The sequence below is a fragment of the Psammomys obesus genome, unplaced genomic scaffold (genome assembly GCF_907164565.1).
Source record: "Psammomys obesus unplaced genomic scaffold, mPsaObe1.curated_primary_1811, whole genome shotgun sequence".
In the NCBI taxonomy this organism is placed as follows: Eukaryota; Metazoa; Chordata; class Mammalia; order Rodentia; family Muridae; genus Psammomys; species Psammomys obesus.
In genome coordinates this window covers 24203670-24219048 of record NW_026593286.1, presented here as the reverse complement: position 1 = coordinate 24219048, position 15379 = coordinate 24203670, and the positions used below count along the sequence as shown (strand labels likewise).

At 46.0% G+C, this 15379-nt stretch overlaps 1 protein-coding gene across 2 annotated transcripts in view; it reads right to left on the bottom strand.

The window, feature by feature from the left end:
- Lancl1 (LanC like glutathione S-transferase 1) overlaps positions 1 to 13420 on the bottom strand; it is a 37244-nt gene extending 23824 nt beyond the window's left edge. Inside the window, exons 1-3 of one of the 2 annotated variants that reach the window (XM_055616650.1) lie at positions 13337 to 13420; positions 13050 to 13146; positions 8886 to 9003 (exon numbers count right to left, since the gene is read on the bottom strand). In XM_055616650.1, coding sequence (XP_055472625.1) covers positions 8886 to 9003; positions 13050 to 13130 — 199 coding nt within the window. In that variant the 5' untranslated portion in view covers positions 13131 to 13146; positions 13337 to 13420. Of the gene's footprint in view, positions 1 to 8885; positions 9004 to 13049 lie in introns of both variants that reach the window. The other variant, XR_008721195.1, reaches the window with a different exon arrangement.
- Positions 13421 to 15379: the final 1959 nt, after the last annotated feature.

Sequence of the window (15379 nt, the reverse complement as noted above, 5' to 3'; positions counted from 1 at the left end):
AGACTTGGGGAATATAAGTGAAAATCCCCAATGAACTCCCATTACTCATGACCACCTTCCTTTCTGTATCAAGCTGGGGTTTTCTACTATAATTTCAGAACTGTTCCTCAATCTTAAGTGTCAATGACTCATGTTTTATATGTTACTGACCCGGGTTCAATTCTCAGCACCCACATGGCAGCTCACAACTGTCTTTAACTTCAGTTCCAAGGGATCTGACACCTTCACACTGATGCACATAAAATAAAATTAATAATTTATTAAAACAACAACAACAACAACACAGGTGTTCTTTCCTTTTAGCTAGTTCCACAGCTACCATGCAACTGTGGAACTGGGATTTAAGAACAAAGGAAACATTACACAGTCTTCCTCTCCCTCAGTGTCCAACAGATTCCTGCTTCGTAAAGATCAAATACAGAAGCACTGTCAGCCTTTTACTGGATTGGCCTAACAGGTGATAAATTACAGTTTTAAGACTGTGGGCTCTTCATGCTGGGGTAGAGGACAGCCTCTGTCCTTCCAAGCTGTGCAAACCCTCATCAGCCTGAGCCCTCTTCTGAAACCTCAAACAGCAGCAGCTTCTCTACAGAAGCAGTCATGTGGCTCACACAGAGCAGTCCCTGGCATACACCAACTTAAACAGTTTGCAATCCCATTAGGCAGTGAACCTCACTGGGTGTTAACTCTGGTCCAGTTGAGATAGAAGTTCAGGAATAGCTGACAAATTTTACCATCTCCTGAACTATCTTAACTGGACCAGAGTAGAAGAGCCATGATAAACTGAATCACAGCCTATTAGACACGAGCTGAACTGATTTCTCATTCATTTCACCTTGCCCCCAGTTTTAAGTAATTCTTTTGGGTTACATAGGTAGTGGCAAAGAGCAGTAATGCGGGTACGTTCCCTTCAAACATTCATTTTTCAAGTATTTTTATTAAACACTGACTATGGACATGGCATTATGCTGAGCAGAAGTTATCTAGAATGGGAATAACAGGCCCAGCTATAGCCTTTTTGGTGTTGCCAGTAAAGGTCATTGCTTTGGTCAATCTGACCTCCTTTCTACCATTTCTTCTTTGAATGTGTGTGTTTCTGCATGTTGATCTGTGTGTGTGTGTATATATATCCAAGGCTGATGTCAGGAGTCTTTTTCAACCTTATTCATTGAGCCAGGGCCTCTTATTGAACCCACAACTAATCTAGCTACTCAGGTTGCTCTGGAGATTTTATCTTGTGTCCACATTTAGAATGCTGGGATCCCAGGCAGCTGCAACGCTGGCTCAGAATCTACTTGGGTGCTAGGGAATCTGAACTCTGCTTCTCATCGTTGAATGGCAAGCACTTTACTCAACGGAGTCATTCCTCAGTTCCCCTTATTCTTGTTTGCTCACCAACACTAACATCTGCCCTTTGTGTGTCCCCTAAGCACACTGTGGACAGCTCAACCCTATACTTGTTTCACACCTGTGCCTTAGTAAGATAACCTACAGTACAATGGCACTGACATTACATGCTTTGGTGTATAGCTCAGAAAGAGAGCAGACAATGCTCCAGGTGTAGTTATCTATCCAGGGTTGTAAGAAGGGACCCATCCATATCAATGGCTCTGGCATGGAGAGACAGGTGCATCTCATGAAGGTGAAGGGGACATCTGCTCAGGGCTCAAATTAGAGAATCAAATGCTGTCGCTGGTACAGAAGCTTCTTATAAAGAGAGATCAAATTGCAAAGAGAAGACAACTGGCCAGAATGATCTCTTTCAAGTAAATCTAGTGACAGCAGTAACTGAGACCCACATACTAATGTGGCAGCTAACAGCTATACATTTGGCAGATCACAGGAACAGCATCTTGAAACACTAATGACCTGCATTTAGAGCCCAAGTTAATATTACTCTAGGGATCACGCTGTAGCTGTTCTTACTTAAAACGTTATCTAATACTTGAGAAGAGGATGTGCATGCCAATCTTAGCCTCATTAACTTCCTGAGTTGCCTAACAGGAGCTTAGCTCATTCATGCCTTTCAGAGTTGAAGCCCCTGGAGCCCACTGTGCACATGGGTTTCTCTCTTTTAAAGTGTAAGCTGATCACCGTTTCTCGGAGGAGTCAGCACAGTGAGGAGTGGGGAGAAGTGACATTACATGGAGGCTAGCTCTTTTCCTCATGCTTTCTAGAGACAAGAGAGAGATCAGCCTCCCTCGGGTTTACTTAACTCTCTGCTGTTAACTGTCAGAGAGGCAGTGCTTCCACTAAAGGCTTACTTATAACACGCTTCGGGAAGGGCCCACTCACCCTTCATGACAATAACTCCATACTAGTCTTTTGTGATTTTCAACTCTAGACACTAGGATCTTCATCGTCTTCTCTGGAAGAAAAGGCAGCGCTGCCCAGCTAGCACTATAGCGTCTGGAGTGTCCACACAGAGCCCAGCTGGCCACAGCGTTGGTTGCAGGGTTCCGCCCCTGCTGTCTTCTCATCTAAGTAACCTAAGTGCTGCCCTTGCTCCTCAGCTGTGAGCACAAACCCCTCACAGCTGGGAGGGGATGGAGACGGCAAACAAACAACCCAATGCTGAAAGCTGGCATATGCCACACCTCCAACTACTGTACACTACCTGACAGGGTAATAAATTATTGAGGAGGGTTCTGGTGAGATAACTGAGGCTGTTCATCTGGGATGTCACTTATTAACAGTTGCCAACTGATTTTAGATGATGGCGACAACTTCCCAAGTGAGTTCTTGTCCATCATCTAAAACACACTCAGTGCAGATTCACAATAAAACATGGATTCTCAAATATAAGCCATTATGAGAAAAATATTCCTTGGACCAATTCATGTTTTATTGTGAATCTACATTGAATGCAACCACAGGATTAGGAAGCAGGAAAACACATTTTCTATGAAAGAATGCCAAATTTAGTTTTCTGGCTGCAAACGCTGAGAAAAACTTCCAGGATTTACTTCATGTCCAATCCTAAATAACCTACCTGCAGGCTTAATTACCCTTCCCTCTGCTGCCTTGGTAATAGTGCGTATTTCTCTATTTTCCAGATTCATTTCATAATTTTTCAAAAACATAAAATACAGAACTCTGATGGGTCATAGTAATTCTAAAGCGTTGTACAGGAGCAGTACTGGGTTGCCATGGCTCAAACTATTCCACATCAGAGATATTAAGAAAATCTTCGCTTACGAAATGAACACAATGGACACAAATGCAGCAGTTGGTGGAAAACACGCACACAAACTCATACAGACGTTAAAGGACATGACTCAGGAGCAGGCTTGCCGGACAGAAGCCTGTTGTCATCACCTGCTGGCTGAGCCACCTAGGAACACAGCCTTGTCCTGCTGCTATCTCTCACTGTGACATGGATACCTGGCTAGACTGTACCATGGAGCTGTTCTGAGGCACAGAACAGTGGATTAAAGGAAAGCACTTAACACTCTATATGCTCTCCTCATTGGTCATGCATGTCCATGCACACACTTTCTCACGCCTGTCATGCATATGTTAGAAAAAAATGTTAATAGGAACAATGCTTTGATCTCTACTCTTTTCTTCCCAGGGTCATGGAATTTTGCTTCTGTATTGCATGTGCGAAAGGGTAAACACCAGGGGTTTGAGGCCTAATGATGGCATCTCATAGTTAACATTCTCAGTTCTGTAAAACATCCTCAAGCTCCACTTAGAAATAAAAGCCAAGAAAGGTCCTGTTGTAGAACCTTGCTCCTCTGCCAACTGCAGCGTCTTTAGTGTGTCTCTGTGTAGTGCATAATGCATGTGTTTGCATTCCTGCAGACCTGTGTGTGTGGAGGCCAGAGGCTGATGCTGGATGTTTTCCTTGGTCAGATGGTAAGCTTCTAATTGTGATGGTTATCTTGCAAAGCAAGATCACATAGAGATGCCCTGGCAGAAAGTCCAAGTCCCTTGGCCCCATGAGTCTCAGGTTTCGCTGACGGGATGGAAAACGCTATGGGGGTCCATGTTTGGATGTAAGTCTGCATGTAGCACTGAACACTTGCTGCTGCATCTCTTCGCTGAACCCTTTCAGCTTCAAGGTCAGCAGAGCAAGTTCACAGCATGTACAAGGCGTCATGGATCTGGGCAGCCTGGTTTGGTAGCTTTAAATCTTCAGAATCGTGACGGGCACAGATGTGCACGACTGTGGGGTTTAGGGATGTGTGACTGGTGTGTGTACAGAACAACAAACAAAGGCGTTTAAAGTCCACAAAAGAAAGAACAAGGCTTTGGAGGAGAAGAAAGGGGGGTGGAGAACCCGATCATCAGTTAGAGATGGCGGCGGCAGCAGCAGCAGCAGCGGCAGCTGCAATCTCTCGTGGAGGGGGACACACTGAGCACTAGACAGTACTAAGGATGTCGCATTCTGAAATACTTCTCCGTAACAGGCTTTATATGCGAGATGAAGACTTTGTTTTTAGAAAGAAGAAAGTTCTTTTCAGTTCCTTTGGAAATGAAGAGGGGGCAATAATATCGCTTACATGATTTAAAAACATTTTAAGACCTTAGTAAGTTCATTTTTATAAAAATCCTGACTCAAGTACACTAGACAGAATTTGCAGATGAGAGAAAAAAAAAGCACCAACTGGCTGTACAACACATATTTAAGAAAGTTTTGTTTATAGATAAGAGCTAGATACTAATAGGTTTTATCTGAAAGTCCATGTTCCTCTTTAACACGAAACTCCAGCTAACGGACTACAGAAGCCACCCTTCCTGAGTGACACCAATTGACATGTGTCAGCGTGTCACACTGAGCAGAACTGGACACCACACTGAGTGGGTAAAGTCTTTTTCTCAGGGAACGGAATGCATTTTTCCTTTGCTCCTTTTCCTTCTAGCAGCCGGAACATTGAAATAACAGTAGGCTGTTAGCAGCCGTCCTTACCAAGAGCAGAACTTGTAGCTGAGGAATGAGAAGGCAGCAAGAGGAACCTGGACTGCTGTAAACACCCAAGATTATGACGTCAGCCTTCAGCTGTCCCTCCATGACTTCTCCATAGGAGAAACATATAGTATTTAGACTGAAGACTCTAATTCTATTGCAAATCCTGATTCTATCTGAACTGGCACTGGCCAGCAGCTTCATTTCTACCAGAGAATAAGACATCAATTTAAAGTTTTAATTAACTGTAAGCATAGCCTTGGCTCACACAGCCACACTGTAACCTAATTACAACTTGTAACAGCTTTCACTGTCCATGACAAGAAATGTTCACTAAATGAATGAAACAGCATTTCCTAAATTTGTGGATAAGTTAGCACAAAGAGCAACAATAAGATAGTCTTTATAAAAGTAAGGTCCCAAATTCCAAATTTCACAGTGAGCAAAGTCAAAAGAAAGTACCTTATCTAGAAAATTGCGACTAGCACCTCAAAATCCAGCTATACCACTCCTGAGCATATACCCAAAAAATGCCCCACTATTCAATAAGGACATTTGCTTAACTATGTTCACAGCAGCTTTATTATTAATAGCCAGAATCTGGAAACAACCCAGATGTCCCTCAACGAAGGAATGGATACAGAAATTGTCGTACATCTACACAATGGAATATTACTCAGCTATTAAAAATAAGGAAACTGTGAAATTTGCAGGCAAATGGTGGGAACTAGTAAAGATCATTCTGAGTGAGGTAACCCAGAAGCAGAAAGACACACCTGGTATGTACTCATAAGTGGATATTAGACATATCGTATAGGACAGCCATCTACAGACCTAAAGAAGCTAACCACTAAGGAGGACGCTAGGGAAGATGCTTAAATCTCATTCAGAATGGCAAACAGGATAGACACCTGAAGGGGTGGAAGAGAACAAACAGGATGGGAGCCTACTATAGAGGGTCCTCTGAAAGGATCCACCCAACAGGGGATCAAAGCAGATGTTGAGACTCACAGCCAAACTTTGGGCAGAGCGCAGGGAGTGTTTTGGAAGAAGAGGGGGTGGGGATAGGGGACAGGAGCCCCAGAAGGAGATCAACAAAGCTAAAGAGACTGATGCACCAACGGAGGACCATGTATAGAGAGGACCTAGAACCCCTCCTCAGATTTGGCTGATTGGCAGCTCAGTCTCCATGTGGCTCTCTGAGTGACGGGAGCAGGGGCTGCCTCTGTCATAAACTTGGTTGCCTGTTCTTTGATCACTGGCCCCTGATGACATGGCCTGGCAAGGAAGGAAGAGGATCCAGGCGGTCCTGATGAGACTTGATAAGCTATGGGCTATGGCAGAGGAGGAGAACACCCCTTTTCATTGGACTAGGGGTAAGGGGCTAATGGGGAAGAAGGAGGGGTCTTCAATCAGGATATATAATAAATAAATAGTGAAAAAAAGGCATGATTTTTAGAAAGGTTATCTGGGCACACATAAATCACACACACGGGTACACAGCATCAGACAGTCACTGCTTGAACACACAGCGCCAAGTATTCCCACTGTGCTATTCCTGGACTGCTGGGGCTTGGTCTGGTGCTATGCATTTTAATGCTAATTACTGGCCCCCAAAATCTTGTAGGGACAAGATGAGCAAATTCTCACATATACCTGTCCTAGTTGTATAAATCTTGCTCCACCTAATTTAAAATTGATTGGTTAATAAGAAATGATGAAGCCTGGGATTTGGCAGAAGAGGGGGTGGAGTTTTGAGGTTGCCAGGCCAGGGATTGGGGACACAAGAAGGTGCAGGAGAGGAGGAGAATGGATGGATTCCAGAGAACAGAATAATACAGTACCTGAGACCTTGGATGGAGGAAGATAAACTGACAGGGGGATAATAGATTAGTTATTATGTTTACCTCTGTGCTTAATTTTGAGTGAATCATAGTCTCACTGTGTGGTTATTTGGGGAAGTTATTGATCAATGAATAAGTAAGGCTGTACTATGTGATTGAATATTAATTACTAATATTCATTAGCAATAGATGCAGTGCTCAGCAATGAAACAGCAGTTGTCATAGACAGTAGTTACTGAAGGCTCACAGATTATCATTTCCTGTGGCCAAATCAGTGTTATATCTTAAGTCACCTCAGAGCTTCCCATTTTCCAGACTGAATACTGGCACAGGACAACCTATTATGTATGAGAACGCTGGAGGAGACAGTTTAGTTTATGTGGAAATAATGGCATTTTAACAGCGTTCGATGAGGGGACATTAGGAACCTTGCCTCAAAAGCCCTTAGCAAATTTATCTACAAGATTTTATGCTTTCTCAGAAATACAGCAGCAACAGAAGACTTCCTCAACTGCTCAGTGTGCCAATTGTCTCACACTTGCCACAGGAGCTGCTTCCAGAGCCAGCACTCTCCAGCTGCTTGAGGACAGACACTAGCAGTTGAAGATGATGATGCCAGAAATGTACTGCAGTCAAAAAGCTTAACCCAGGTGTATTTCACTTCAGAAAAAACAGCTCTTCTGAAGGAACTGTGACGTTTTGCTTCTCATCTAACCCTAGCAATTCAGGGTGTGTGACGGGGACTTTTCCTGACACTGTCAAGTTAGTCATTCACACCTGAAACCAATCAGTCCCTCTCTCCCCATCCTCAAGCAAAGTTCTTTATAATAAAATGAGCCCATCTGAACAGGCAATTTAGGGACTTAAATCCTTTTTTTTGGTAGTTGGTCCTAGAACTAAGTCTAGCCACGTTATCTTAGGTCAGCTCCGGCTCTTCCTCTGGTCACAAAGATAAAACAACAGAAAATTCAAGTATCTTAGGAAAGGACCTGAGCCTAGGCCTTCGTGGGCAACCTGGCAGGGAAGAATACTGTTGTTTTTCTACTTCTATTAATTTAAATAAAGATGGCAAAGTTCTTTATTAATGAGACAAGTCCAAGTCTATCAATTATACTATAGCTGATACAGGTGATAAATGATACTTTGATAACTTCCTTCTTGCCAAAAAACACATTCATTTTATTCTCCTCTTAATATTTTTAAATGTGTTCAACTTTTAAAATATGTAACAACCTTAAAAGTCAACTATAAAAAGTATAACCAATGTCATCTTCCTTTAGGCCAGGTATGGCGGCACATGCCTTTAATCTCAGCACTTGGAAGGCAGAGGCAGGTGGATCACGGTGAGTTTGAGGCCAGAATAATCTACATACATGGTGAGTTCTAGGAAAGCCAGGCTTCATAGTGAGACCACGTCTAAAAAAAAAAGTCAGCCTAATGTTCCCTGCAATTATGTTATAGGCATCACCTGTCTTCCCTGACCTTGTAAGGAAATGTGCCTTCTTACACTAACGAGGGCTGGGAAGGGCTCGCCACAGATCCGCTCCCACATTTGTCTATAAAATGCACATTTCTGGCTTCTGCTTACAACTCACTGAGCAGCTCAACTGTGGTGCATGAAACCTGCAAAGCCCTTAAGTTCAGCATGTCAACATGGAGCCTCCCACCTATTCAGAGCGCGTGGGAAGCCCTGTGCCCTGTGCCCCTCGACTGCATCCTGCAACATTCTCACAGTGCCCTCTTGTCTCTGCAGCAGGGAAAACTAACTGCAGTCCTTCAGCTCTCGGAGATCTCTCACTTCCTCCAAAGCAGTGGCTAGTTCTCTCCGCCCTCCAGGCTATCAGCAGTGGAGTCTGGTAGACAGACATGAAAATCAACCAGCAAGGACAGGAGAGGAGGTTCATTCACAGACCTGGTACTGAGATAAAGTAATTTTCTCTTCACAGTAACCACATCCAGGCCAGGCATGAACACCCTCAGCACACTGTCCAGCCCGAAACAATGCTCATGTGGAAGGTAACTGTGCAGTGGGGAGGACACACCCACCAGTGCCCACACCTCACAGCCCTGGGAAGGCCCTGCTTTGGCTCTCACCAGTGTGCACGCTAGCTCATTCGGGTGCTCTGTACCTGTCCAGCCGGTATACCCACTGCCATCCCGAGAGTCTGCTGACTTCAGGCCTCTCTCCATCTGCTGGAGGAGCTCTCGAATCTTGTTGGTCAAGCGCTGTGAGAACTCAGGAGTCAGCTGTAGTAATCAAGAAAAAAATATTTTTAAAGAATAAAAGTCAATCACAAAAACAGAATTAATAGTACCTTTATGATGATACTTTCTATTCACGGAAATAAAAACTCTGATATAAAACTTAAAGCAGTCTTAAAGGTTTAGGTTTTCCAGAAAACACATAGGAAGCTTATACTATTATTTAAGCCAACATGTTTACTTTAAAATGTTACGATGAACCAGGTTATGGCCAGTGTATGCCTGCAATCCCAGCACTTAGGAAGCTGGTGCAGGAGGTCAGCTACTCTGAGGCTAGCCTAGGCTACAGTCAGATCTAGTCTCAGAAGAAAAGAAAGTCATTTTACTTTTTTGTTTTTCGAGACAGGGCTTCTCTGTGTAGCCCTAGGTGTCCTGGAACTTGCTTTTTGAACTCTGCCTCCCAAGTTCTGCGATTAAAGGTATGAGTTACCACCACCCAGCTTAAGTCCTAACTTGTTTATACTGCAGTTACCTTCCTGGAGTTAGAGAGTAACACCTGCCCCATGGTTTCCTAAAGGCCATCCATTCTGTGCCACAGGGGTTTTCCACTCAGGGAAGTATGCAGTAACTATTTTACTGTTCAGCAAGCAAAGCTGTGTAACAAGAACCTGGGTACTCTAAGGCTGGGCCCCTGGGGTTAGTGACACTCAATGTGAGGGCCTACAGAACCCATGGGCAAGCTGAAGTTCACAAGTCATATTCCTAAAGGCATATTCTTTTCATTTTATTTTCAGATTTACTTTTATTACATATGAATGGGTGTTTTGATGACTTACGTGTCTGTGGACTATGTGTGTACCTGGTGCCTTGGGAAGCCAAAAGGGGGTGTCTGATCTCCTGAAACCGGAGTGACAGTAAGCAGTGAGCTGCCATGTGGGTGCTAGAACTCAGATCCTATGAAGAGCAACAAGTGTCCTTAACTGCAGCCATGTCTTCTGCCTCCTCACCAAGGCATACTTTTTATAAAGGCAACTGGGAAGTAGTTCTGAAGTACTGTATGCTCTCAATGACTGAGTGTATTAAGAAGTTGCTTCAATGTATCCAATATTCAGGAACTTGATATGACCCCAGACTGGGATGCTGCAAAACCTGGTAAAATTTCAAAACACGGCTGAGGAGCATGACAAGTGCAGAAACGTGCTCCGTCATGAAAAGACTGTAATGCCAAATCCAAATCGGCCATCGCCAGAGTCGTATGTTCCCACCTCTGCATTCATGGCAGGCACATGGGTAGAGGTGGGGGTCAACTTTCAGGAGTCACTGCTCTCCGGCTGGAGTCCTCAGCTTGCCTGCTGAGTGCTTTCTGTGGGGCGATCTCAATGGCTCTGTAATCTCATTTTTAAGATCACCTTAGGTGCTGGGCATGGTGGCACACACCTGTTAATCCCAGCACTCAGGGAGGCAGAGGCAGGCAGATCACTATGAGTTAGAGGCCAGCCTGGTCTACAAAGTGAGCCCAGGACAGCCAAGGCTACACAGAGAAACCCTGTCTCAAAAACAAAAACAAAAACAAACAAACAACAACAACAAAAAAAACCCAAAAAACCAAACCAAACCAACCAACCGCCTCCACCACCAAAAACCAAATTAGGTTAGGGAGATGGCTCTGACAATAAAGTACCTGCTTTTACAAGCATGAAAGCTTTAGTCTGACCTCTGGAGGAGCCAGTGCATAAAAACTTGGGGCATGCTGGCATGTGCTTATAATCTCGGAGCTGAGGAGGAGAAAACAGGCCGATTCCTGGGGCTAGATAGACAGCCAGTCCTCGCCTACTTGTCATGCTCCTTGCCAGAAAGGCCCTGTCCCACAGGGAGCGATGGACATTATCCTCTAACTGACACACATGCAAGTTCTGGCACATGTGCAGAGGCACTAAGACTGAAGGAGGCAGTGTCGTAAGCACCAACGCTGATCGTTTTCAAAGATTCGCCTCAGAGAAGCGTCCCTGCTAAGGCCCGTGGCTGATGCGGTACAGAGTACTACTAAGAATCTGCAGCCTGAGAGACACTCGCCTGTAAGTAACAGTCTCTGGCAAAGGGGTCAGGACTTCAGCAAGACTTGAGATACATTTAGTAAAACATAATGGACTCCAATGTTAATATAAAAGGTCTGTAAGTCTCAACGAGGTCAAGGAGTAGCTCAACATGACCAAAAGCTATCTTCTGCACAGAGACCATGTGTAATTCGCTGCTCTGTGCGGCCTGATGTCAGGAGGCCCCAAGGAGAATGCCTCACCCTCAGGATCGGAGTCACTTTCTGTCAGGCACACTCACACACATTTACAAAGGTGACCTGCTGGAGAATACGGACTGCTTGTAGCCAACCACATCACTGAAAGTATAAAGAGTCCGTGCGGACAACAGGAGGCAGACCAGCTCCTGTGCCCTTGTCTTCACACCTGGTGGCTGCCAGGTCTCCAGGGTTCAACACGAAGGGATTTAAAAAATGGATGCCATTTTCTTTGTAGAATTCCCAAAGTATGTTCTATCATGTCACCTTGATATTTGTGGTTAGAGTTTGCATTCGTGCCTTTTTTTTTTGTCGTTTAGAAATGAATTAAAATTAGGCCTGGTAGAGTGGCACACACCTTTAATCCCAGTATTTAAGAGGTAAAGGTAGATGGACTGTGAGTTTGAGGGCACCCTGAATGTCACATTGAGTCCCAGGCCAGTCAGAGCCACATAGTGAGACACTGCCTCAAGAGAGGAATTCGTTCTGAGAGCTGGATATAGTGGCTCACATCTATAGTGCTCAGGTGACTGAGGCAGAAGGATTACTTTGAGTTAAAGGCCAGATAGTCTGGGCTACCAACTGAGCTCTGGCTTAGCAGTTCAAAAAACCCTAGAGAAAACGGGCCAAGACATGTCAGCGCACAAGAGCATTAGCTGTGAAACTTGACTGCCTAGAATTCGATCTCACAACACACAAAAAGCAGCATGTAGCAATTCACTTATCAAAGCGCATCGATCCTGGGTCTCCTACAGCAAAACGGCAGGCGGAGACCAGAGTCACCCAGAGACTGTGGGTCGGCCAGCCTGGAGTACATCACACAGCCTCAACGAGGTGGAAGGCTGTAGCCTCTATGCGCACACACATCACACACATGCAGTGGATAAATACCAACAAGTACAAATAATAACAGTGACTGTGTGGAAGCACTGACATAGGAGCAGCCTGAAGCCTCAGACTAAAGCTCCGTCATTGGTCGCTTCTTCAAGGGTTCCCTCAGCCAAGGAAGCATGCAGCGGCACGCCTTCCTCCAACCAGACTGCCTGACTCACACCTTAGCTTCAGATCTGCTGAGGTAAGCAGAACACAGGCCCTGAGGGCGACAAGGAGGCTCGGTCCCAGCCGGACACACACTCTGGTACCTTTCCACACCCACACGGCACCTCCATCATTCACCCCTCCTATTGCACGGCCAAGGTGCTTGCAGGGGCGAGCGGGCAGAGCCATTTATGTGGCTCTCAGGAACTCTTCATGGCTACCATATCACCACCTATTTATTTATTTATTTATTTTTGACATGGATGACACGTTTCAAAGAAACGTGATAACATTTTTTTAAAAAATGTGCATCTGCTGGCCCAGCGGCAAATACGCTTTTTAGTCCTAGTGCTGGGGCGGCTGAGGGCAGGAGGATGGTGACTTCAGGGCTAGCCTGAGCTACCCTGGAGTCCAGCCTAGGCTACGTAGTGAGTGCACACCCTCCAGCTCTCCCGCTGGGGTTTTTCGAGACCAGGCATTCCTTCCAACAACCCCACTCGCCAAACTTCTAAGACACTTTTTTTTTTATAGGCCACGTCCTTCCTACCCGAGGTTACCTCTTCCGACTGCAGGCGAGGTCGACAACGATCTTCACTCCCTACCTAACACCTTCAGGGCTGGGTGCATCCTGCCTTAGACGCTTATGTAAGCCCGATCCACTCGCGCGTCCCCGGCAGGGGACGGACGGGCCCCCCCACCCTCCCGGCTGAGGCGCGGTCGTGCGGGGACGGGGAGGAGGGTGGGTGACGCCGCCTCGACTCACCCTCCCGGAGGAGTCGAAGTAGCCTTCGGCCAGGGACTTGTTATAATCGGCGTAAGGATTCGGAAAGGCCCTCTGAGCCATGACGCCGCAAGCGAACCTGCACAACAGGGGAAAGAGAGACCTCAAGGGGCGCCGGGGCTCGGGGCCGGGACGCGACCGCGACGCCGGGCGCTCCGGCAGCCCCCGCCCTCCGAGCGGACCCCGGCCCGCAGCGGCTCGGCAGGCTCGCGGGAGCGCGGCCGCCGCTCGGAGCCCCGCGGGAGGAAGGGGGCCCGTTTTCCACCCACGTCCCACGCCCGCGAGCGGGGGTCACAGCCGACGAGGGGGCTCGGCGGCGGCCTCGCACACCGCGCAGCGCAGGCGGCAACAGACGCGGCGCGTTCACCGCCCACTTCCGGTAGGCCTGGCCAATCGGCGGGCACGCCGGACGGGAGCTCCGCCTCCCGGGTTCAGGCTCTTAAAGGCACAGCGCGCTTTCTGACGTCCCGGGTGGGCGGGGAGCGCGACGGGTCCCCACGTTTCCCGCCCTCATTTATAAACACGTTGTTAAAGAAAGCAAATTCGGTTTTAGATCCCAGGAGTTCGAAGCCCAGGAAAGTGTCGCTTCCAAATCTAAACACCTTTGCCTTTTAACTACAGCTGACAACATGAAATTGGGCCAAGTTTCCCACCTTCTAATTACGTTTCTAAAAGAAGGAAAAAAAGAGACCCAGAAGTGACAGTGAATGAAGAAACCAAGAAATCCATGTGGCCAGCCAGGCGTGGTGGTGCACTAGGGAGGCAGAGGCAGACAGATCTCTTGAGTTCGAGGCCACTCTGGTCTACAGAGTTTTAAGACAGCCAGGACTACACAGAGAAACCCTGACTAATAGACAAAACAAATAGACAAACAAATGCCCCTAAACCACGCGCCCGACACCATCACCGCACAAACTAGGTCGTGCTAAATACTTTGGGGACTTTTTATCTTTTAAAATTTGTTATTTTTATTTTTTAAGGGTCTGGAGTCTGTGGACAAGGCACCAAGTGGCAAGTGACAGAAACATCAGGGAATTTACGCAAAAACTCAAGATCAAGAAATTAGGAAATTTAGCTCCTTAGCCTAAATTAGACTCTAATACTAGATTTGGAAGCCTTAAAAAACAAAACAAAAACAATGAAAGATATAGAGTAGAGACTCAACTCAGGGCTTAACGGTCTCTTTCAATTTGAAAATTTTTTCCTTTGAAATTAAATCCTGCCTGGGACACAGTAGTTCAGTTCATGTCTGTCGGTGGCTGCAGAGAAGCACCGGGGTGGGGCTCAGAGCTCTGGCTGCTCTTAGGGAAAAGCAGAGTTTGATTCCCAGCACCCATACTGGGCTGCTTGCAACCATCAGAACTCCCTCCATAAACTCTGGCCTCCATAAACACACACACACACACACCCCTCAAAGAGAGAAAGAGAGATAGTGAGGGAAGAAGGAAGGGGGAGAACTAAATAAAATAAAATAAAAACCTAAGATGTTATTTCATTCCCCTCTCTCTTGGTTGAGAGCACAAGCTCAGACCTCACACTGTTCTTGAACCTCCTCTTTCTCATGTCTGCCTCAGTTCTCTCTTGTGAAATCAACACCCAAACTGAGCCTTAAACTAACTTAAACATTCAAGGGTTCTTTTTTTTTTAAACAACTTTCAATCTTCCAGAAATTCCTTAGTTCAGTTCACTCAGCATATTTAAGGAGGGTTAGTAAAGGTCCCTCGTGAATATTAGGCTGAAAATATGGAGGTTTAGAGGTGCACCTCATAAGAGGAGAAAGGAAAAGGAGTGCAAGGCGTTGCAAGCCCAGTGTCACGATAACGCATTTCAGTCTTTACATAAGTGATTGAGGACAGGAGCTCCACAAGGAGAGCAACAGAACCAAAAAACCTGAACACAGGGGTCTTTCCTGAGACTGAAACTCCAACCAAGGATCATGCATGGAGACAACCCAAGACCCGTGCACAGATGTAGCCCATGGCAGTTCAGTGTCCAAGTGGGTTCCATTGTAATAGGAACAGGGACTGTCTCAAACATGGACTGGTTGGCCTGCTCTTTAATTACCTCCCCCCGAGGGGGGAGCAGCATTACCAGGCCACAGAAGACAATGCAGCCACTCCTGATGAGACCTAATTGACTAGGATCAGAAGGAAGGAAAAGAAGATCTCCCCTATCAGTGGACTTGGGGAGGGGCATGCATGCAGCAGAGGGAGGAAGAAAGGGATTGGGATGGGAGGAGGGAGGGAACCACAGGGGGGATACAAAGTGAATAATGTGTAATTAATAAAGAATTAAAAAAAAAAGAAATTTCA